Genomic DNA, 23991 nt, shown 5'->3' on the forward strand with positions numbered 1-23991 from the left:
ATAATTTCAAAGTGCTTTGGCTGTAGTCATAGATGTGGTTTTTTTTTTTTCTCCTGTAAAGTAGTCTGTGAGGTAAGGGAGTTTTGACCCCTCTGTCAGGTAAGGGTGAACCACCATTCTGTAGCTAGGCAACCCGGGCGCAAGGACAAGATGGTGGTCAGCTGAGTAGACAGATGTCAATAACTGCTTTAAAAGCTCTTCTTTGGGCCTTAAGAGCTTCGCTTTGCTAGCTGTAAAGAGCACATGCATTTTAATATATGTATGTGTGTGTGACACGCATTTTTCTGCTAGTCTCCTTCTAAAAGTGTGTCTTAAGAAGGTCAGAAAGGTTACACATGCCCTGTCTTCTTTCTCTGACCCACTCATCCTTCTCTGCCTCCCACTTAATGTAGGAACAGTGTTTTCTGTCTTCATTTAAATCTGTTTTACTTTCACCCTCTTCGTTATCGTCTGCCTCCCTCACTCTCCAGTCTGTTATCCCTCACAGTTTTCTTGAATCTGCCTCAGTCTGTGTCCTTTCCTCTCTCTACTCATTCAATCTCTCATCCATGCTGATGGATTTCACTGCAGGGGGTCACTCAGGTCCGCTTTTAAAAAGCAGCAAGAGTGAAATGCGTGTCATTTTTCTCCTTAACTGGATCATTTGTATTTATTTACTCCTCTTATTACTGACGCCTGCCTTAACTAGAGAGAACATGAGGGCTTTTTAAGGGGGAACCGGCGTCCACCCTTTAACCCTATTAACCCCTGAGCGGATCCAAATGATGATAAATAGACAATGTGGTGATTGGGATTTCAGTCTGGTGGCAGCTGAGAGTAATCCATACTGTCGATGTTTATAACAAAAAAAAATGGGTTAGACACGACGTAAGATGATTTCTGGCAACATGTAAAACTTAACGAAATTAGGCCATCAAAGACTTCTTCCTATTTATGGTCAAGGACTTTTTAATGATAACAGATTGTGTTTCAGGAGTTAAATGGAGGAAAAAAATCCTTTACACTTGAAGGATATGGATTCCTCAGAATCAACAGTAGCAACTTGTTTGCAAAAGTGTTTTTTAGTCATTAACATTATTATTATTATTATTGAAACTCGACTAAATGTCTTTCAGCATTACTGTATGTCTTTGTGGAAAAAGTCTCAGGTAATCATCAGTCCCAAAGCGTCAGAACTGTAATTTGTAGAAAATGGGAGACTCAACAAAGGTCTTCAGTCACACTTGAACTGTGGCTGTTACAGTTCACGGTATTTTAACCCCCAAATCAGTGGAGTGCGCTGAGTTGTTATCTTTTTTTTTAAAAATACACATTTATTGTTCATAAACTAACCGATTTTAAACAGATATTGCCAGTTTCACAGTGTTTTTTTTTATTCAGGCTAAGATGTTGGAAGCTACTGTTTGATAATAAAGAGCAGTGATTCAAAGCCAGAGGTACAAATATCCTAAGGGGTGAGTGAAAAGATTATCACAACGAATCTAAAAATTGACAGTTTAATTAGAAAAAAAAGTTGGCGCGAACAGGTTTGGGCTGAAAAGTTAATGAAAAGCAGTAGTTGATAAGTAAGACATGAATGATAAAAAAGTAGAGCCTGACAGATATAGGATTTTTAAGGCTGATAATGATGATAAAAAAAAAAATCTGATATATCAACCGATAGGTTGACACACATGAAATGTAAATGGATTTCCCTAACATTTGTTATATGTGGTTGTTTATTTATTCATTTATGCTGTCAAGCGGAGGGTAAGTGTTGCATTCCAACCATGTGTTTTGAACGGGGAAGAGTGCCACCTGGTGGAAAATACTGCAACATCAACACTCATAACATGGTTGAAGGGTGTTTTTCCCCATTTCTTCTTTGCTTTTTTTTTTTTTTTTTTTTTTTTTAAAGAAATTGCAACAGCTGCGGTAAATGCTGATACCAATGTATCGGCAAATAGCTAATATTGGCCAACATGTCAGTCAGGCTCCATAAAAAATGAATAAATAAAACATAACATCAAAATAAAACGTATTGCTTACAGTGGTGAATTATTAGCTCATTCCAAGCTGACCAAGCAGTTTAATTTGATGAAGTATTATAAGAGTATCCGTGTTTGTATAATTGAGTATTGAATAATTTGAACACAAGAGGTTATGCTGATGACTTGAGTCCACCTGACATCTTTGGGGGAGGGGGGGGGTGTGCCACTTGACAAACCTCTTCTGTACTCTGAGAAAGAGATTCTGCAATTACTTTTTTCTGCCACTGACTGATTAGTACAAGTGTGCTTCACTACTTTCTGTTCCTTTCTGCCCGGTTTCAGCTATTATCATTACTCAGCTAGTGGTGCATTGCCTTTTGTCCACTGTCAGTCTAAATTTAGCATGTTATAGGGAGAAAGTAGTGCTCTTATTGCTGTTAAAGAGAAAACTTCCACAGCAGTCTTCTCTTGTGATTTCGTGCAAGCAGTATTTTCTATTAGCAAACGACCACTGCTATCAACAGGAGTTAAAAGGGATCTCTTTCAGCCCTGCCTTCACCGTCCATCTGCATCCACGCATATCCCTTTGAGCTGCTTTTCTAGTTTTTCTTCAAACTTGTAATGTTTCTGAAATTATGACAGATGACTGTACCTGTTTGCACATGTATCACACACCTTGTTCGGCTATTGAAGCATGCTGCGTTGGTAACTGAGATCTATGAATGTCATTTTGTTGCATGGCTCTGCGACGTTACAACAGATGGTCGTCATGGTCAATATATGTTAGTTTGAAAAATGGACCGATTCTGTTCCTCGTACTCTCTATTGGCTTTACACATGCATATTGTATGAAAATCCAGACATCGATCTCCATACATCCCCCAGCTTCCAGTCAATATGTTCTTTGCAGAATGTAGACTCAGCCGTAAATCCATCAGAATATGCCCCCTCCATGCAAATGTGCTGACTTGGGTAGTGCGAGGCGTGAAAGGGGGGATTATAATAAAATGATACACACCTTAAAGAGGGAGACGGACAGTGAGAGTGGGCATGTGATGTGTTCTGCTTTGTTACATGTTAAGTGGAACACATCGAGTCTCTCATATTATTTCAGCATTTCAGTATTTTTTCTTCTCTCCTAAGGTGTTACTTTACATATGTGTATGAGGAGATGGCTCTTCTTTCCTTGAACTACCATTATTTCTCTGTAAATACTATTTGCGTTTTGTTTCTGTCCAGTGTCACACAGCTAGGAAATTGTAATATAACAACCCAAGCTGGCTTCATTCTTTGTTTCACTCTTGCTTCTATCACTGGATCAAGGCAATAGGGACTTGGATTATGTGTGTGTGTGTATGTATGTTGGGGGCAGGGCTGAATAAGGAGTTGTTATAGAGACCTTTAGTGCTACTGATGCCTTGAGTCAAGACCCCTATATGATTGTTTAGATTTACTGTCTCTGGAGCACAGGAGTGCAGACTTACAATCACACACAGAGTGCAAATAATAGCCATCTGCATTTGGCTACATATCCCATAGAGACCTGGAGACTGAGGAGGAGAATAAAGGAGAGAGTCATAAAAGGAAGATATAGATGAAGATATAGTGAAAACGGAAGAACGAGGGAGAGTAAAAGACTTTGGGACATTTATTGGCAGTCTAGTTTTGTATCTGTTGATATTTAAGCATGCATTAAGCATAGTTATTCATGGTGAGAGATGACCAAATGGTAGTACACTAGGTTAACTATGAAGGCTAATAAACCTTGATCAGTGGATACCAAATGGTACATGTCCCTGTATACCCTGAGAGTTTATGTTACTATAGGGTATTTTTGCTAAACACGCGCTAAAAAATTATGAGTTAATTTACGGTGTCATTTCTTCTCCATACAAATTATATTACCTAAAAAAAAAACCTTTAAAAAAAACTTACCAATGAAATTGCTGTCTGTTTGGCCAGTTGTCTGATTGATAGCAAAGGTATTAATAGAATTTATGAAAAATAAATAATAATAATGGATTGCATTTATATAGCGCTTTTGGAAACCCTCAAAGCGCTTTTACAATTCCACTATTCATTCACTCTCACATTCACACACTGGTGGAGGCAAGCTACAGTTGTAGCCACAGCTGCCCTGGGGCAGACTGACAGAAGCGAGGCTTCCATATCGCGCCATCGGCCCTTCTGACCATCACCAGTAGGCGGCAGGTGAAGTGTCTTGCCCAAGGACACAACGACCAAAACTGTCCGAGCCGGGGCTCGAACCGGCAACCTTCTGATTACAAGACGAACTGCTAACTCTTGAGCCACAATCGCCCTCACCACAACTAAACATAAGCGCAGACAATCCCCCATCTAAAGAGAAAAAACTGCCAGTACACAACATTGCAAGTTACCGGTCTTTTGGTTTCAGATGGACTAGGAAGCATCAACAGCTCTCAAACTGAGTGAGTCAGTATGAAGAAGCTGGCTTATGCTAACACTGTGCTGAGCTAAAGATGCTCTAAGGATGAAACTGAACATCCAATCTGAGGGAAACTTGGTTGACCTTAAAAAGGCACTGGATCTTAAGTAGCAGCAGGTATTTTGGTTTGAAAAGTTTGAAAACCAGATAGGCTCACAAGATTAATCTAGAGGGTATGTGTGCCTGAACATTACTGTTGGCTGCCCCTCCCCAGGATCTAGACACACATAGAAATCAAACATTCAGATCGTTGCTTTCTATCTCTTTGCTTCAATTGCTTTTCGTTGGCTGCTTTTCTTCTGATGTGTATCTGGCTGCAGCTACATGTGGCACTGACATAGAAAAGTTGCTATCAGCACTATGCACTTGTTGCTGAAAATTTGTTCCAGCTATATGAAAGAAACAATAAATATATGTGATAAAAATGTCTCACGTAGAGTAAAGTTAATACAGATGGATCTTTTCTAAAGGATAATAACCAAAGCAGAAATTGCTTTTTTAATATACCTTAAACAAGAAAGAAAAGTTTTGATACTCGATCAGACAGTGAGCTTTAACATTTTTTGCCCATTAGGTTTGAAACTTTAGCACCAACATTTTCTCTAAGTTTTGCTTTTCTTCTGTGAAATTCTTTTCATGTTTCACAAGAGGTAGAAATAAGAAAAGTTGGGAAATTACTGGCCAAAATAACCAACACCGAGTCCTCTGAAGTGATCAAAATGATTCACAGCATGTTAACCAAAACAGAAATTATACATTCAGAGCAAACCAGCAATGAAAAAAATACCCACATGCCTCTGGCCTTCAGCCCTTTTTTCATTTCCATTCTACCATTTTAAAACAATTAAAAAATGGTTTGCTTTGGGTATTTGATACAGTGTCCTTGTTTACAAATGCCTTGCTCCTCAGGTTACACGGGAACTGAATGATTCATAGTTGTTTTTCGCTATTTTTTTTAATAATACCCTGAGATTTCCACAGTGGAGGAATTTACTTCACAGCATTTGACTCCTGATACTTTGAACTATCTGCTCATGACTTCAACATGCCGAACCTAATGTTTGGCTTGATTTGTAGGGTATTTGATGCGGTTATTTAGTGAGGGATTTTGTTGCCAGTTGTATTTAAATACAAGCTGCAAATCAGCTCGCCTGTGACTGTGTATGAAAACTTGTGTATTTCCATAACAAGGCAGAAAATAACTTGATAATGTGAGGACATTAACTGAGAAATAGAAGGCTTCTGTTTTCTGTTAGGTTCTCAAAATCTTATAGTGAGAGAGAGAGTAGTTCTACACGACTACTGTGAAAAATACAGGAATTACTTGGGGTCTTGATTTTATACAATTTTAAAACCTATATTCATTTTTTCCTCATAAACACAAACCAAAAAATTATAAAGCCCTTTTCTTCAAATTCATTAGAATGAACCCCCCACACAATATAAGCATTCACACACTTTACTCAGTATTTAAGCACCTTTGATAGTGATCACAGCTTTGAGTCTACCTGGAAATGATACAAAAAGCGTTGCATGCCTGGATTTGGAGATAATCTTCCATTCTTCTCTGCACATCCTCTCAAGCTTTGCGATGCTGGATGTAGACTGTGGATGGACAGCCAAGTTCGGTGCTCTCCGGGGATATTGAATGGGTTCAAGTCAGGGATCTAATTGGGTCAAGTGGATTTGTGCACAGGGTCATTGTCCTGTTAGAAGGTGAACCTTTGACCCAGTCTGAGGTCCTAGGCACTCCTAAGCTGATTCTTATTAGGTTTATTTTTATACTTTCCCTTCTTCAGCTTTTCTTCAAGCCTGATCGGTCTCTAATTCTGAAAAACACCCCCACACCATGACACAAGTGCATTTATGGTTTGATTTGGGATTGTATCATTTAGGTGATTAGCAGTGCCGCTTTTCCACCAGATTTGACACTTTGATTTGAGACTACCAGTTCTCTTGCTGTTTAATCAAATCATGACTCTGAGATTTTTTTTTAGGCGCTTTTCCTACAATCCAGCAGGCCTACATCTGTCTTTCATTGAGCAGAGGCTTCTGACTTGCTACTCTGCCATAAAGCCCAGATTGGCAAAGTTCTCCAGTGATGGTTATGCTCTTGGAAGTTCCTTGTAGAGTCCCATCTTCCCAGCTAATCACTGGAGTTCAGCCAGAGTGACACTTCTTGATAGGTTCTTAATGATCTCTCTTAAGAAGGACCTAACTCAAGACATTCCTTTGAGGGATTAAGAAGTAGGACTGCTCTTGGGAACCTTTTCTAGGATCTGTTTTTTTAGGCAAATCTGTCTTTGAGAGCTGCAGGCATTTCCTTCAATCCTGTAGCTTAGATCACGCCTTTCAATTATAACCACTTTCTACAAGATGTAGAAATATCTTGAAGATGATCACGGAAAATGGGAGGAACCTAAGCTATAGTTCAAGTCTCATAATAAATAGTCTGAGTGCTTTCAAAGTGATATTTTATCTTATCAGTTTTGGTTAAATTTCCTCATTAAGAATACTGAATGCATATTTATGAGGGGAAAAATGAATTTAATGGTTATTAGTGTAAGACTGACCCCGTATGAAAAATACAAAGTGGTCTGAATATTTTCTTGTTGCACTCTTTCATACATGGGTCTCACACATACAAAGAAAGAGTGGCCTTATAATGGTTCTGGCTGTTTTTGCATCTGCTCACCTTGCTGCATAGCACTACAGCAGTTATATATTACCAAATGACATGAGGGCATTTAATGTAAAATTGAAGAGGAGGGAGGAACGGCTTTAGTGTCCCCTTATAGGCTCTGTGTGGTTAGCAGCAGGAACTTAATGTTAATCTTAATGATAGATGATAGAGGATGCAGCGTGCCGCCACAGAGTGTGTGTGACAGTGTTATTGTCTCTATGATTAACTCAACCACTGTCTCAGTCCCTTCCTCTCAGAGAGAATCAGAGAGCAAGCAAAATAGACGTACCACTGTTTAGTTTCTCATCAAGCTCTTCTGCTATATCCTCCCTCCTTTCCTCTGCTGTCCTTTCTCTCTCTCTCTCAGAGGCCATTACTGGTGATAAACACTGTGGTTTGTATCAGCAGGATGCACCTGGCATTAAAGCGAATGCTTAAGAAAGTAATTAGTGGGTGTATGTGGCTGCTCTAGTCCCTGTAGATGCCCATAGGCGGTGTAATAAATGAGCACCAGGATCCATAGGAATAGGATGGCAGCGATTTCTGCTAGCATTGCTGTCATCGTTCAATACCCTGACGCAGAGCAATGGCCTTGTCATGCCTGCTAGCAAATGACTGAATTTCTCCCTGATGGATCCACAAATGCAGAAGCTTCTCTACACCCGACGGTTTAATGTTCCAGTCTGCACTGAAAGTAGTAAATGTCATGTATCTTTGAGTGTATGGGCCTATAGTATGCTTGTATAAAGCAAAATGTAAAAAGTTCTTCTACCTTTTGGGAAAGATCAGTGCCACCTATGTGACTACATTCTTGATATATTAAGTATAACTAGCAGAAAGTGATGTTGGCTCTCAAAGGCTGAAAATGGGTTGAGCCACACCATGAAAAGCCACGGTCAGTCTAGATGCTCTGTCTCTCAGTGAGTTATTTCCAATTACTTCTTTAAACTGTTTATCTTAGCAAGTAGGCACAGTACTGGACAATAAATAAAGTGTATTGATTATTCACACTCACGTTGACATTGTTGAATGTGTGGAGACCACTTCTCATCTCGTCACAAATTGTCATTGACCTGAACTGACAAGGACTAAAGATTTTCTTGGCACTCCTAATGAATATGACCATGCGGAGGTGCACATATGTAGACATCGGTACTTCAACAGCATTCCTGCTGCATTGAACGCTGGGTAATGACCCATGCGTCCAATCCTCTGCTCTGTATCCAACAGTAGGGAAATTTCTCTCTCTAGGGGGCAAATCGTACATCTGATTCTGACTACAGGGGCTCGGATTCACCCCTCCCAATATTCCTCTGAGATCTCCAGAGTTGCTGATGGGCAAAATCTTTGTATTTCACACCCATGCAAGGCATGTTTAGTGAGGCAGATGGAGTGTCCTGGGCACTGATGTGAGCAAAACGATGACACCACCATTAGCATAATAGCCCTAGCTTGTGCTTGTGTCGTCATTATGGATTTTTACGAGGTGTGCGAAGAGACAGACAAAAGCAGTTAACACTGGGCAAGGCACCAGCACTGATAGGATGTCCCACTGCTTAGATTGGCTGAATGCTCCGACTCTTGCATACATCTGTTGAAAAAAGTCCCATTTAAATGCACTGAAGTTAGGTGTAGCATCAATCACAACAAGGTAAGACGGCAGCACTAAAACTCTCATAGACCTCAAGGACAAATTTGTACTTGCTAATTTGAAATGATGTGTAGCTTACAAGTGACAACAAACTCTTTGTGGATACCAAAAGATAGAATTTTCCATTGGAAGCAGTTAGCTTCCCAATTTTTTTAAGGATTAACTCATTATGAATCCATAGATAGATCCAGCAGATTCATAAAATATGGCAGAGTCATCAATAGATTCCTCTGTGGACCTTTTATTTTGTCTTATTATTAAAAAACACAATGGTGAGAAGTGAGACTAATTTTGCCCTGGTTTGCTGTGTGGCAGGCCGGTAGTGGACCTAAACACAAAACCCGGAAAACAGCGTTATTGCTGGCAGTAAAGAAAATAAACATAGTTTTAAACCTACCCCAGAACAAGGCCTGGAAAACTATATAATAAAACTAATCAATAAAGGAACATAGAAAAGAGTGGGATGACACAACAAAGGGCAAAGAGAGACCTGAAAAGTAAAGGCAATAAATACACAAGGTAATGAGGCTAGAGGAAAATAGGTAGGAAACACAGCAGGAACAAATCAGAGATAATGGGACAGGGGAAGATGAGGCACATGAAACAAGCGATTATCAAAATAAAACAGGAAGTAACTAACAAGGAAACACCTACCAGAGACTAAAACTAAAACTCCAGGACTCAAAATATACAAAACTACAAAACCTGAGTGCAAGAACTAAAATTAGGCTTAACGACATACTAAGAAAAGAAGAGACTCAAAACTGAGATTATAAACAAAGCAGAGAATAATTAATTAATAATAAACCAAAATTAGAGTCCAATGACAAACTCTGGGTCAGAGACCCACACCACAACCAATATACCACATGTAATTGCTCATGAATGTTTAAATTAACCTGAAGCTCACTGACTTGTGGAGTCTCTCCAGACAGTAACAGATCCCCCCATTCAGGGGATTAAACTGTCACTCGATTGCCCGATTTAAAAAAACAAACAAAAAAACCCCTCTGGCCTCTCTGTTGGTACTTATGTTATACAAATTGTTGTACACATTGGCATGGTCTTCACACCATGCTCTGAGGGCTGAACTGCACTTTGACCTTTTCTCCCAGCAGATACAGTAATTTTGATTCTTGCTTCAGGTGTTTTGGACTGGAACAATGGTAATAATAGAAAAGGCAAGGGTTTATTCGGCACTGCAGATTGTAGTATAGCTCAGTGTGCTCTAATAACAGTATGAACTCTCTGGAGGTAAAAAGTCTGTTTCCTCACTCGTAATATATATTTAATACTCTTCTTTTGTTCTGAAGTTTTCTATGTCGCGTCACACAGTTCGTGAACTCCTCTGGATTGCCCGTGTTAATGCTTTATATATTTATTCATTTTTTTCTTTTCACCTTTATCTTTTTCAACTGTTCTTGCGAGTTGATCCTTTCCTATAACTCTCATCACTTGGACTGTTCCTTCCTCCCATCCTGTCTAACACCGTATTTTCCCCTATTTACACACTATTCTGTTCCCCTTTTCTCCCCTGCAGGAGGTATGAGGCGTATCCGGTGTGTGCAGACCTGCAGGAACAAATCCTCACATGCTACAAAGAGAATGTGGGGAAAACCCTTCACTGCTCCAACATAGCAGCCCGTTATCTGCAGTGTGTCAACGATGCCAAACAGGTGGGTATTTGTCCTAGCTGTTTTCATTCAAACATGACTTGTTATACTTGTTAATTCTGAATTTACTTATGAAATTAATTAGGCCACTCATGTTATACAATTGTAATTAGGGGAAAAAAGCTGTACGCTTCAACCTTTATGTACTCAGTAGGGTTGAATACTAATTATTGTTATTGTAAGTATTTTAATTGCAACTGTGTTTATTTCATGCTTGATTTAAAAAAAAAGAAGACATTTCTTTGTTTGCAGCTGGATTGTTGTATAAAACATATACTTGAATGCCGACAAACCTTCCACAATAACTTTTCTTTTTCTTTGAAAAGAATGACAAGTTTGTGCATGCACCCTCACGGGCAGATAATAAGTAAGTTGTTGAGCTTCCTAGCCTGATAGCGTAGAGGAAGTGGAAGCTTTGTGTGGATTACAAATGAGCCTACAGCTTACGTCATTTAGCTCGTAGATGTGTATAGTAGCTACACCCCAGTGGTCATTCCCTTTTTCTAAATTAAATCATATGATGAAACACACTGGCATCCATTTACATATGCTGGCTCCTTGCTTTTAGACAGTAGAATATGATTTCCACCAGGCTACTGGCGCCTGAATAAAGCTCAGTCCAGATAGCCAGTTTAAACCTCACGGCCTATTTCCATAATACCTGCTGACACAGGCATTCCCCCCAACTGTGTATGTGTGCGTTTTAATGCAATAAGACCAAGGGAGTAGCTTCTGCTTAGTTGAATACCCTTGTCCTCTCCGTGCTCTCTTTTCTTTCATTGAGAAGTGTAAATGTTTTTTTTGCCCTCTGTCTTGTGCAGTCAAACTCTGTATGCTAATAGTAATGTCACTCAGGTTGGTATTAACTTGATTCCCCGCTCTCACTTTGCAATATGTAACATCCATTGCCCCCCAAAAAAGACTCAATTTGCATTCATAGAGCTTTTCTATTAGATTTTTTTGCAATTGCATTGTTTTCCCAGAAATGGGGAAAAGTGAGTTTTGTGTCTCTCGCTCACTCTCGTGGGTATTAATATTAGATCTAAAAGTCAGATGCAGGCAGATTTTTAAGCTATATGTCATGTAAATTGACGAATGTTTTATTCATCGCACAAACATGGATGCGTACGTGTGTTTAAGTCGAGGCTACATGTAGCCTCGTCAAGATTCAGCGAGGGTATGTTCACATTGCGAATGCTGTTATGATCTTGTAAATTGTTTGCAAGCGAACACGATATGGTAATCCGCTTGTGTTTATCACCTTGCAGCAATCACAGCGCACTCCTGTTCGTCTTTGCTTATCGGGCTAAGACTTACTTTTAAAGTCATTAGGTGCAAAAGAAACAGTTCTGTGATAAGGCTTTAAAGGAAATAATATGCGGAATTACACAGCCAACAAAATCGAGGGGAGGGAGGAACGAAGTGGGATTGATATGAGCTGATGCAGCTTCATGATTAGGATGTTTACACAGCTTTATCAGAACCGAGCAGGAAGCTCTTCTACAAACAAATGTCAAAGGACATGACTTTGACCTCTGGAGGTCACAAGATCCAAGCGTGCCCTCTAACAGACGTCTCTCATCCTCTTGCCCTCTCTGCGTCAAAGACACTCGATAGCATAGCTCAGACGGTTTTCACATGACAAAATCCCTCTCCCCTTCCTCGTCCTTTCCCTTCAGATCCGAAATTCCACCTTAAACTGCAGCGCCATGGGTGTAGATAGTGATGTAGCAGATGCCATCTTAGCAAGGATAAAAACAAAATCTGTCAAATTTTAGTTTTTGCAATATTGACCCCTCGTCTGGAGCCAGCCGAGACGGAGGCGTTGTCAGCTGCCCAGCCTTTGTCACTGATAATTAGCATTCTTATCGCCACAGTCAGTGATAACATTTAGACCCACTTTCGTTGTCTTTTGTGCCCTCTGCGCCCCGCCACCATCTCTCCTCCACTTCCTCCATCCACTATCCCTTCATCCCTAGTCACATTTCTAATGCATTCAGCACTTAACAGGTCTGATAGCAACCAGTGAGAAAGAGGCAGTCGAAGGACAGATAAAGTCTCCTTCCTTCTCCCTCTCTCTATGAACAGGAGTTTATCATCGAGTCCGATCTCTCCATCCGCTGCCTTCCTTCTCATTCCATATTCTCGCTGCATGACTGCCTTTTGCTCCCTATCTTTTCGTTCTGCACTTCATTTTTTAGACTGACCCTTCCATCTCCTTTTTGCTCTCAATGGGTAAGCTCAGCTGCTGTTTGTGGTTTCCAAATGTGCTGTGTTTTCTTATCCTTATATTAAAGGGAATGAAATGAAAAGTGGCTTCCTTATTATACAAAACATTTCAGTCAAATGCTCTTAAGTACTCTTATAATTTAATTTGTCAACACTTCGCTGTTACCTCTTGACATAGCACATGTTTTTGCTCCTAATTTAAAAGATTCTTAAGAATAAAGGCTAATGCCTGCCCCGCTGTCTCATTGTTTGTAATTCCAGTGCTAAAATGTAGTGGACGAGCAGGGATCTGTGGCAGAATTCACGTTTTGACCTCCCTCACATGCGCACTTTAATTTCACCATATACCTCAAATGTGTGCAGAAAGCATGCATCAATTGATGTGTGATGAAAGGGAAAGGGATCTCCATCTACACTTTAGAGTCCAAACAGCCTGCCGTGTCTAAGCGTGACCGTCAGGTTGTGACCAACATTCACAGCGTTGTGTTGAATTTGAATTCATCCCCCAGGGTGAGACTATCGACACTGAGTTTTACTGTAACACTCTGGGGCATCTGAGGGAGAACATTTGGTGCAAATAACTGAACTGTGACCATGTCATTATGCACTGAAAACGCAGGAGCTTTTTGGCAACACCAACACAGTCATCACACCCTATTCGCCAAACTTGCCAGATTTGGCTCCTGCGAGCTTGTCCCTCTTTCCCAAAATCAAGCTGAAGTGGTTCCAGTGGATGAGGGCCAGTACGCATAACAAATGTGCATGTGCAGCTCATCAGAATCGGACTTCCTAAAGAGTAATCTAAAAATAAGAGCGGCGTAGAGTTGCAAAAGGATGACGTTGATGGGGCTGGCGACAGATTTAAATCAGATGATTGGGATTTCTGTGACTGTTAACACAGCAGGAAGCACTTGTTGTGAGTCAATGAATGTAACTGAGGCTGAATAAATAGTACAGAATAAATAGCACTGAATGTATCTGATTTTAATTTATGTAGATCTATTCTTTCATGGTTGATAAATAATCAATTGAAAGCTACACTGTATAGTGTTCCTGTATAAAAGTATCCTTTTCACTGTAATAAATGTATTAATTACATCTCTCTTCACTTATCCCAAAACTGTAATGGCAGATAGCTTCCTCCCTGAGTCTGGTTCTGCCAGAAGTTTCTTCCTGTTAAAAGGAAGTCCTTGCTCATAGGGGGGATCGTCTGATTGTTTGGGTCTTGTCTTTATTATTGTAGGGTCTTTACCGTACAATATAAAGCACCTTGAGGTGACCGTTGTTGTGATTTTGTGCTATATTTATAGAACAGAATTGAATTGAAAAGTACTGGGTCCCTACATCTCACATTACAGGAGCTGCTCAGCCATAGAAACCAATGGCCTGAAGCTCCCAGCACACAGTTTTCGTGCTGATGTTAATACATGGTCTGGCTGTGGCTCTAAACACTTCCACTTTTCACTTACAGTTGACCGTGAAATATCTAGAAGCGGAAGAAATTTCACACACTCAACTTCAGTGAGCTCTTTAGAACGTCCTTTTTTTTTTTTTAAACAAATGCTTGTATAGGCAGACTGCAGGGCTAGGTGCTTGATTTTACACATCTGTGACAACGGCACTGCAAAGATTAAGGCCATGTCCACACTAATAGGTTTTTGTTTCTTTTTCTCTCCATTTTGGCCTTCCGTCCACACTGAGACTGCGTTTTCGGTCAAGGAAAACAGCGTTTTGAAAACGCTCTCCAAAGTGGATACATTTAAAAACGCAGTTTTGGCGTCGCAGTATGGCCAGCGAACCCTTTTCAAAAACAATGACACATTTTAGTCATGTGATGCAGTCATGTGACCAATTAACCTAAGATAGCGGAGGGCATTACACAGCAGTTGTTTTGTTTGCTCTCAATTTTGACAGCCCTGTTAAAGATCATTTGCTTTGTTTCAGAACGTAAGTTGTAATAAACTGGAACCATCGTGTGGTTGTTTTCTGCTTTTTGTCGTAACATGGATGATGCAGCCAAGCAGGCGTGCTAGAAGCAGCTTCTTTTATCAGTAATCATTTTATGGTTAGATCGATAGTGTGGAAAATAAACTGGGATTCTTTTGGGACACACAACCATGGATCCACAACAGTTATTAAGTTAGTCAGTGAGGAAGAAAATATATTTTCTTTGTTTTGTTCTGTCTACTTGATTCCCCTCTTAAGTCCCTTGTTTCTTCTTCCTCCCCCCTCCTTACTCGTCTTCTCTTGGGCAGATTTCATCCAGTGGCATCTGCAGCAATAGACCGGTTCAAATGGTTATTGACAGGGAGTACTGGGGATTTGTGGTTGCACTTATCACTAACATGGAATCCAGTGCCCTTGGGTCCTTTCTCTGCTTCTCAACCTCACTTCATCCTCTTGTCCTTTATTGTACTCTCAGGCCCTCCTCCCGTTGTCTCATCTCTCGTGTGCGAAATAATATTTTCTTCTGTTGTTTTTTTTTCTCTTTTTGATACTTTTGTTTGACTTTTCCATCTCTCTAATGCTCTTTTCTTTTCTGTTTTCGTCTCCAGAACAAGTTGAAGACTGGGGGATAAAGAAGAGAGGGCGAGAGAGAAGGAGCAATGAAGAGTTTATTGTGGGGGGATTTCTGATTATTGAGCGACTGACAGACTAAACCAGAGTGGAGGAAGAGGGGGATGAGTCAGCACCGAGAAACACACCCTCAAAAACCCAATAGAGAACCAACCCAGAAAGGAACCAGATTAGAGGCACCGAGCACAGCACCTTCAGAGAAAAACACCTTTTCCCTTCAATACTTACCTCTTCAGCACCTCTTTTACCCTGTGTCTTTCTCTCCTGTGAGTGTGTAACAGAGGAGCAGTGACACTGTCCTACATTTTGGAGAAACATCAGGTACCAGCAGGGATCAGACGGCCTGAGCTTGGCCCTCTAAAAAGGGATAATGGTTAACCAGCACTGCCTCAAGAAACCAGTCACCTCTGTCCCTTGGACCCTTCTCCACACTCTCCCACTTGGAAAAATAGAAGTCTATTTTATTGATAAGTCAAATCTATTTTGTTGTTGTTGTTGTTTTCTTGCTCCTAATGCATCGTTGTGTACACAAATGCATGTCTATTTGCATCTGTTTACTTTGTGTGATTATTAATAATGAAACCATCTGTGTGTTGAGTATTCATCTAGACCAATACTTGTGACAATGTCTGAGCAGGAAATAAAAAGACAAAGCAGAAGCTGTCGCTGAACTTTTCTCCATAAATATTCAGTTTCCACCATCTCTCTTGTGTGTGTGTGTATGTGTGTTTTATGATAATTACTGTAAGCATTACCCATTTTTGATGGATCCGTGGCCCTTGTGTTGCCACAGCATTTTTGCCAAATGGAGTGAATGAGCCCAGGAGAGACAGACTGAAGCACAGGGGAAGTATTTGTCCCAGATGTTGTGCTTCATCATCGATCTTTCTCTTTTTTCTTCTTTTTCTGTCTTTTTTTTTTTTTAATATAGCTCGTTGTGTGAATCCTCTGTGCTCTAGCTATTTGGGGGAAAAAACAAACAAAAAAAGGGCATTCTTTCTTGTCTGCTTATTAATCTGCTTCTGTCTTTCTTTCTTTCTGGAGTGTCTCTTCTCCGCTCAGTCTCCCAGGTTACTGCTGCCTTGAAGGAGACTTCTCGTCCACGCTGTCTGCATCCTGCCAGACTCTCTGAGTTAGATTTACCTGCAGACAGACACCTTATGTATATGTATGAGTACGGATGGGGCTGTGCATCTTTTTATTGGCCCGTTTATTGCTGCAGTAACATTATTTTAGTGTGTGGATGTCAAAAGGACATTTTCTGGACTTGATGTGGACGCAGGGGATCGCAGAAGAGACATTATCTTAATTCTCCATCAGAAGAAGGAACTGTGTGTCAGGCAGGGTGAGACAGGCGTGGTGGGTTTGTGTGCGCGGTGTGTATGTGTGTCCGCGCAAGCATGTGATTCGTTGTGACTAATCCCCCTCTGTCAGTCAGCTGTCCTTTTGCTTTTTGACTTTTGGAGTCTCAAAGGGGTTAGGGGTTGATTTCTATTATACAGCGGCTATGTGTGTTGGAGGGGTTTTCTAAAGGTTGGGGATAATGGGTATTGGAGTTTGTGGCAGATGTTCCTTCACAGAAACAGACTAAGCCCATTCCCCCACCCTCCATCACCCCCAACCCACTTGTTTTTCACTGACACAGGCTGCATGACTCCCTGTTGGACCAAGTAGAGCCAAGGGTAAGTGATTTAAGAGTGAATTCCATCTGTAATAAGATTATACGCACTCTACGATAATTAGAAGATGATTAGAATCATTAGGGCTAAACACCGGGCTTTTCTTTTTCTATTTCAACAACCTGTTTAAGGTGTAAAGTGACTAAAATTGCCCCGTATAGTTTGTTGCTGTTCTTTATAGTACCAAATGGTGTATATTAAGAACATTTAGCTTCTTTAGTGTGACTCATTAGAACCGCAAGCCATTTAAAATTAATGTACTGATATATTAGATAGGATTTATATACATCCCTTCTGATTCTCTATTACCAGAGGAATGCTTAGATGTTAGCAAGTATTTTCAAAGGTTAAATATAGAAATGAATAATAGGGGAGTGAGCTGAAAAGGTTTTACTGCAATTTCAACAAGTGTGACTGAGATGTCCTTGAGAACCAAGCTGGTCTTTAATAGTGAAGGGAGGCTGTGTGGTGGCAGGAGACGGTGTTGAATCTGGGGTCAGAGTTCAGGATGAGTGCTGGAGGTAGCGACAAAGGCATTATAGCCAAAGGTACATTTAAACTGCCAATCATTCTGTTCTCTTTTTGCACAAAAAAAACCCATCATGTTACAAAATAAACCGACACACAGCACACGTCTCTTTTCAGGAGGTCTGTTAAATTTGTGGCGCCGGAGCTGTCACGTTGATGTTTTCATTTGATCTGCTCTTGGTTGATTTTGGCAGCGGGGGATTGATTTTTTTTAAAGACAAATTTCTCTCTGATCAAGATGGAAAAACAAGTTACAAATCATATTTACAAAAAAAGGAAGTCTGCTACTAGTTTGGTAGTTTGCCGCAAACAATTTATAGCTGAATCGTGGATCATTAAACAAATCGAAAATATTTCCAAACTTGATTCCAAAACTTAGTTTCATATCACTCGTTAAAGAAACCGAATTGAATCCATTTCCATTTTAGTCATGTTATATCTCTTTGATGTCACCAGTACTTCGGGGGGGGGGGGGGCAACCCAGCTGCCATATGGCGACAGGCAGGGTGCACTCTGGACAGGTCGCCAGTTTGGCACTGATTCATAATTAAGTCCTCTGCCAGCCTCTGATAACATCATCAGTGTTTACAGATGAGTGTTTTTTCTGTTTTCATTTTGTAGATAAAACATTTGTTGGGAGACCTCTTGAGGGTCACCATGCATGCTGCCACACACACACACACACACACACACACACGCACACAGGGCTTGTCTGTTTTGTTATTAGCCGCTGATTTGACACAAAGGGAAGATGGTAGGAGAGTGTCCTTTGCTCGTAAGTGCTGTAATGGTTCTCAAGCTGAGACTGAGCCTGCATACAAACATCCAAAGGCATGTTTTAGCCATCCTGTGTAACATAGCATTCCAAAAAGGAGTGAACTGCCGTTTATTTTTAACTAATGATCCACGTCAGGTCACTTTTATAGGTAGCACATCAAAATTTATCTTTGCAGTGAAATTATTATTATCAGCAGCTAACCTAACAAGTATGGGTACCTGGGGATAACTCTCACAGGCACAGGAACAACAGAAAGACCCCAGCCAGCTGGTGGAATCAAACCCAGGACAGTGCTAGCGATGGTACCACTGCGCCGCCCTTTAGCATTTTTTCTTTATCACAAAGATATTTAAACTACATCAAAAATGCTGATACTTCGGCCATAGTTTGTCATCGGTCTAGTTTCCTCTACATGGCTCTCCATTCCATATCCGTAAGAGATTTAGCCCAAGTGCACAACCAGGTCCTTCACTTCTTTTTTCTCTGGATAACAGAGTTTGGTGATGTCGCAGCCTCCAGCGCTGACAGTTTCTGTGTAGTTTTCCAGCACTTCTGTCACAATTTTGTGCAGGAAGACGTTGAAAAGTGTCAGGGATAGAAGGCAACCCTGATGCACTCCAAATGAGGTCCAGAATCATTATGCGGAGGAGATGTTGACAAGTACTGTCCTATTAGTGTTGCTGTGCTGCTGCTTGATGTTTCTAAAGCTTTTTGACTCTTGTTATACTTCTGCGTGGTGGACCAAAGAGCTACACAACACACCCTGTCAAATGCCTTAAAAAACTACCCAGAAAAACATGATCAAGGTGTTCTTCATGTTCCCGCTACTTTTTCTTCTCTCAGGCCCACTTATTCTTCAGTAAAGCCAAATAAGTGACACATCCTTTTCTTCTTCTTCTTTCAGACGCTTCCTTTAGGGGTGTCCACAGTGTATCAAATGCTGCCATCTCACCCTATCCTTTAGATCCTCTTCTGTAAAACCATCATTATCACTCACTAATGATCCTATTTTTTTAATAAAGTCTCTTAAAACGTATTACAGGTATTTCACTCTTTACATGCTGTTTTTACTATACCAGCCGCTATCAGTATAGCTTTTAGCGTATCTTTAGTGGAATCCATCTCGGTTTGAACACAGAATGTTTGTCACTGCCACCAGCACCACTTCCTGCATTGGTTGGCATGAAGTGATTAGGATAAAGCTAAAATTGAATTTCAGTGCTTTTATGATATTTCAGTCCTAGATTGCCTCTGTCCTCTAAAGAAACAGTCTTGGGGGGAAAAAAGCACCAGAAAGCATTCAGCTCTGCAATACAAAAACATCCTCTACCATGTTGACTAATCGCATTTGATTTAATGACCTTCACTGAAGAAAAATGCATCTCACTTTAAAGTTTCCCCCACACTTGCTCTCCAGCTCATATCCTCTTGTGCGTCTGTGCGCTGTGCAGCAACTCCCCCATCCCAGTGTTTGTATTCACTCCACTTTTTTTTGTTCTTTTCCTCGTCTCACCCTGCTCTTTTCCTTACTTTTCTCTCCCTCGCTTCTTTCTTTCTCTCTCTTCTAACTCATCAAGGATATTGAAGAATAGGCTGGCAGCCTGAGGGGCGGATCTGTTGGCAGTGATTGGCTCTCCTCGCTTGCCAATGAGGTGTGAAGCGTCTGCCATACTGCTTTAACTCTTCTCTGAGGGCCGCCCTCGCCTTCTTTTGCGTTCCACACACACAGTTGAACACAATATGCTTTAAATAGATACAAGCGCTTGACAAATTCATTCATCCAGACAAATTAAAAACCCAACAGAAGACACCGCGGAAATGTGTTTATGGTTACATCTACACGGGGTACCTCATTCTGTTTGGACTTCAGGAAAAGTAAAGACACACATACACACACAAACAAAGAAATGTTCTTGGTTGCCAGCGATGCCAGTGGGGCCTGCAGATGAGAGCAGACCATCATATACTCCATTCTAGTAATGGGCAGGCAGATGGCAGGCTGCTCTGTAGCCTCTGCTTAGGCTGATGGCTCTATTCATCAGGCAGCTACGCCCTCCCTGCAGCCCTGCGCTGGGCTACAATTTATGGAGCATTCCCTCCTCAAACTCCTCTCTGCTATTCTCTCTTGCTCTTATTTATTTGTTCTTTTTTGTTTTAGTCCGTACCTCTGCTGTTTCCCGCAAGTCTGTGCTGTCTGTCTGCTTGGCGCCATAAAAGACTTTTTCATTCCAGCTAGAACTTCTACTGCTTGGGGAATGAGTTATTGGCTCATTGTTGGAAAATGATGCTACCTTCTTGTCTTTTTTTTTTTTTTTTTTTGTCAGTCTAAAGTTTTGGTCATGTAAACACTTTTTGGAGACAGAGCTGCTTGATGGCAGATAGTCTCTTTGGAGTTAGTCAAACTTTTTGAGCCAAAGCCTGTTTACTGCAGGGCAAATAATCCAACTTGGGGGGGTAAACAGGAAATCCCAAAGCAGTGTACTTGCATTTTAGCTAACTTACTGAAACTTGAATTCATACCACTATCTGCAGCTCTGGACATTAAAGATTGAGGCTGCCAACACCTCTAAAGCTATATGAATTTTAAGATTATCAGCAGAAAAATGTAAATCCATCTTTTAATGTGATCAACATGTATCAAGAGACGCTCCTCTTGTCTTGCCAGTTTGGCTCTGCTTATTTTCTAAATTGGTAACCGTTTAGTTACCAATTTAGTTACCAACAAGTGCATAATGTTAGTTAAAGTAACTTTAATTATGTATAAATCTCAGGCTTGTTGTTCTGGTGTGGAGATAAAGAATTATCTGTTGAATAAGTGTGATGGTGTGATGGATGGCTGTGAATGTATGAAGGCTACGTCCACACTAATGCGTTTTCTCTCCGTTTTGACCTCCCGTCCACACTGAGACGGCGCTTTCCTCAAGGAAAAACGCAGCGTTTTGAGAGCGCTCTCGAAAACGAATACATTTCAAAAAGGAGCTGTCCCGTCGCAGTGTGGACACTCGGAAACGCAGACTTTCTAAAACGATGACGCATTTTAGTCATGTGATGCAGTCATGCGACCAATTAAACAAAGATGCAGTTGATTTGATTGCTCTCAATTTTGACAGCCCTAAAAAAATATTAATATCAGTTTATACATGCTCCAGATAGCTTTTCTTCAAATTCTTTAATTCTCACTCGCTTTTGCGCATTCGCAGGACTGGAATGCACAACTCTGTGAAAACGACTGAAAACGCTAGTGTAGACGCGGAGCGTTTTCAGACGAAAACACCGTTTTCAAATCTACCCAGGCGTCAAGGCCAGTCCCCTGCACAAGAGACAAAGAAAGTGCTAATGAGACACTGAGTAGGACCACCAAGGGATGAGGATGACCTTAAAGGCACACACTGGAATGTACACTGTAACAGAATAATAAATCAATCAAACTACTTGAAAATATATAAATTGGCATTGGAAATTGAATTCTTTCCTACATGCATATTGTGCAGCCCTCTGTCACTCTCTCTCTCTATGAGAGGCTACGAATCAGGTTTTATGTTTGAAACTTTCTGTAGCAGAAGTGTGAAATATTATGCTTTTATAGTGCTACGCAAAAGTCTTGAACCACCCTTCATTTCTTTGTATTTGGCTTTGAAAAGGGAAATAGATGCAGCAATCTATTGAAACCTGTGCAAACATGAATAGAAATGTATATATTTAAGGCAAAAACAGTTTATACAATTCCTCAAAATTTTTAAGCATAAACACTGCACACAATGGCGAGATATGCCACTTTTTTTGCTAATAGCTCTTTGGGAATCACCTTGTTAGTTCAAAAATACTGTTTGTCAAACTGTAAACTTCGACTTTTTGGGGTTTTTTTTCTAGATTGAGCTAAAGAACACAGTATAATAATCCAATTTGAAATTTGTAGAACAACACTTGAGTTAAGTGCCTTTTTATGCTTAAATGATTCATAGGGTAAACAACAAACAAACAAAATATGAAAATTATCAGGTACAAGGACTGGTCTGAAAATGAATCCAAAAGTGGCCAAAGACCAAAGCAGAACTTATGCCTTTGATAGAACTTTGATAGACTATTGCTTGACCACTTTGGACGAAGTCTGGCTCATTCTAAACAAATATAAAGAAATTAGAAGTGATTTCAACAACCTGTTATTTGACAAGTATTTCGTCTTGATGCATTCTCAATCATCCAGGTAAGTAAAGCTCCAAAAGTAGATTCTGTTCATCTGGACTGAAAACGCTACGTCCAGATGAACAGAATCTACTTTTGGAGTTTGACAAGTATTATTTAATGACTGTTCATCCTAGTATAACTGCATATAATTGTTGTATTACATTCAAAAAGTCATCAAACTTTATGGAGACGCTGTTTCGGTGACTGAAATTGGCTAACAGTGATCAATTACACCTGCCTTTGTCGGCCCACCCGGTCTGTCATTTTAAGCCTTAACCTTAAACCCTTAAAGCCTCAAGTAGCCATTTGAGGAACTGCAGGAACTGAAGCACAGGAAGTTGGTCACTTTTGTTTGGCAGCATTACAATAGCAGGTCCTACACAGTTATTTGCAGCACTGCCGATGGTAAAGCTTCTACACCTGGGAAGATTAAAAGACTATAACTGGGGAAAAAAAATTAAGACCTTAGCAATAAAAAATAAAAAATACTAGCTGACTTGCTGAAATCTATTGCTACATTGTGTGCATTATGATAATATACCACAACATCATATGTTAATGACCAAATTGTAATGCCATAAAAACTGCCTAAGTATATAAGAGCTGTAGGATAAGTAATTGCCATGAATTCATTAATTAATACAAACTGAACAGAGAAAAGGCCTAAAAAACATTTCCAGAAGCAATAAGTTAGTCTCATGTGAATGGTAGAGAGTCACTACATGTTAGAGAATGCCATAAGCCAGTGGCCACTAAACCTGTTACATGGCCCCGCATAAGCCTATCCATCCGTGACCTGCAAGAAGCCAGTTTAGACTAATCCCCACAACTGTAAAAAATGTTTTCTCACCCTTCAGAAGAGGATTTAAATTACTTTACACTTACAACTTGTGCTGCGCCTTGGCTGCAATGTGGTGTGCAGCTGGTGCCTGGAGCGTTAATTTTGTCCTGAGGCCCAAGTCACTGGGGTTACTGGGGCCCGTTTATATACAGTGTGCCCACATTGTCCCTCCTGATGAGAACTACACATGCACAGACGGAAATGTACTCTGCAGTTGTCCTCCTTTTGCCACGTGAAGTGCTTCAGCACATGAACGCATGCAGTTAAGGTTAAACACACACACACTTGTTCACACAAATACAAGTGCGCACACACAAACATGCCGAGCACACAGACACACACAGTCATTTATTATTGACAATGACCATAGCTCTTGCACATGCACACTCTCATATTGTGAGCAGAGGGCTGGAGGGCAAACAGAGATATTGCACATTTATACACATTCATACACTCAGATACACTAAAGCATGCTTTGTGTTTTATACCTCATTGTCCCAGCTGTGGAAAGTGCCTCGAGGCATTCACAACGCAGACGCACGCTCTGACATGATTATCTCCTTTTAATGTTGGTGATTGGGTCATACTGGGATTGGTGGCACTGTGGAGTCATTATCACAAACACACACCATGTGTACAATCCAGAGGACAATATTGCATAATCAGCACTATGCATGAATCCATCTGGGTGTAGTTGCAGTTTGCCACTAAAACGAGATGCTGTATTGGC

General features: G+C 40.5%; 1 protein-coding gene across 1 annotated transcript in view; it reads left to right on the forward strand.

The window, feature by feature from the left end:
- The window catches only part of chchd3a (coiled-coil-helix-coiled-coil-helix domain containing 3a), an 85756-nt gene extending 70066 nt beyond the window's left edge, over positions 1-15690 (forward strand). The window contains exons 8-9 of the mRNA XM_085375925.1: positions 10312-10447; positions 15229-15690. Of these exons, the coding sequence (XP_085232051.1) occupies positions 10312-10447; positions 15229-15252 (160 nt within the window). The 3' untranslated portion in view covers positions 15253-15690. The remainder of the gene's footprint in view (positions 1-10311; positions 10448-15228) is intronic.
- Positions 15691-23991: the final 8301 nt, after the last annotated feature.

This window comes from Diplotaxodon limnothrissa, linkage group LG17, assembly GCF_057381915.1.
Source record: "Diplotaxodon limnothrissa isolate DT_005_m linkage group LG17, D_limnothrissa_male_GT1.1, whole genome shotgun sequence".
Taxonomy (NCBI): domain Eukaryota; kingdom Metazoa; phylum Chordata; class Actinopteri; order Cichliformes; family Cichlidae; genus Diplotaxodon; species Diplotaxodon limnothrissa.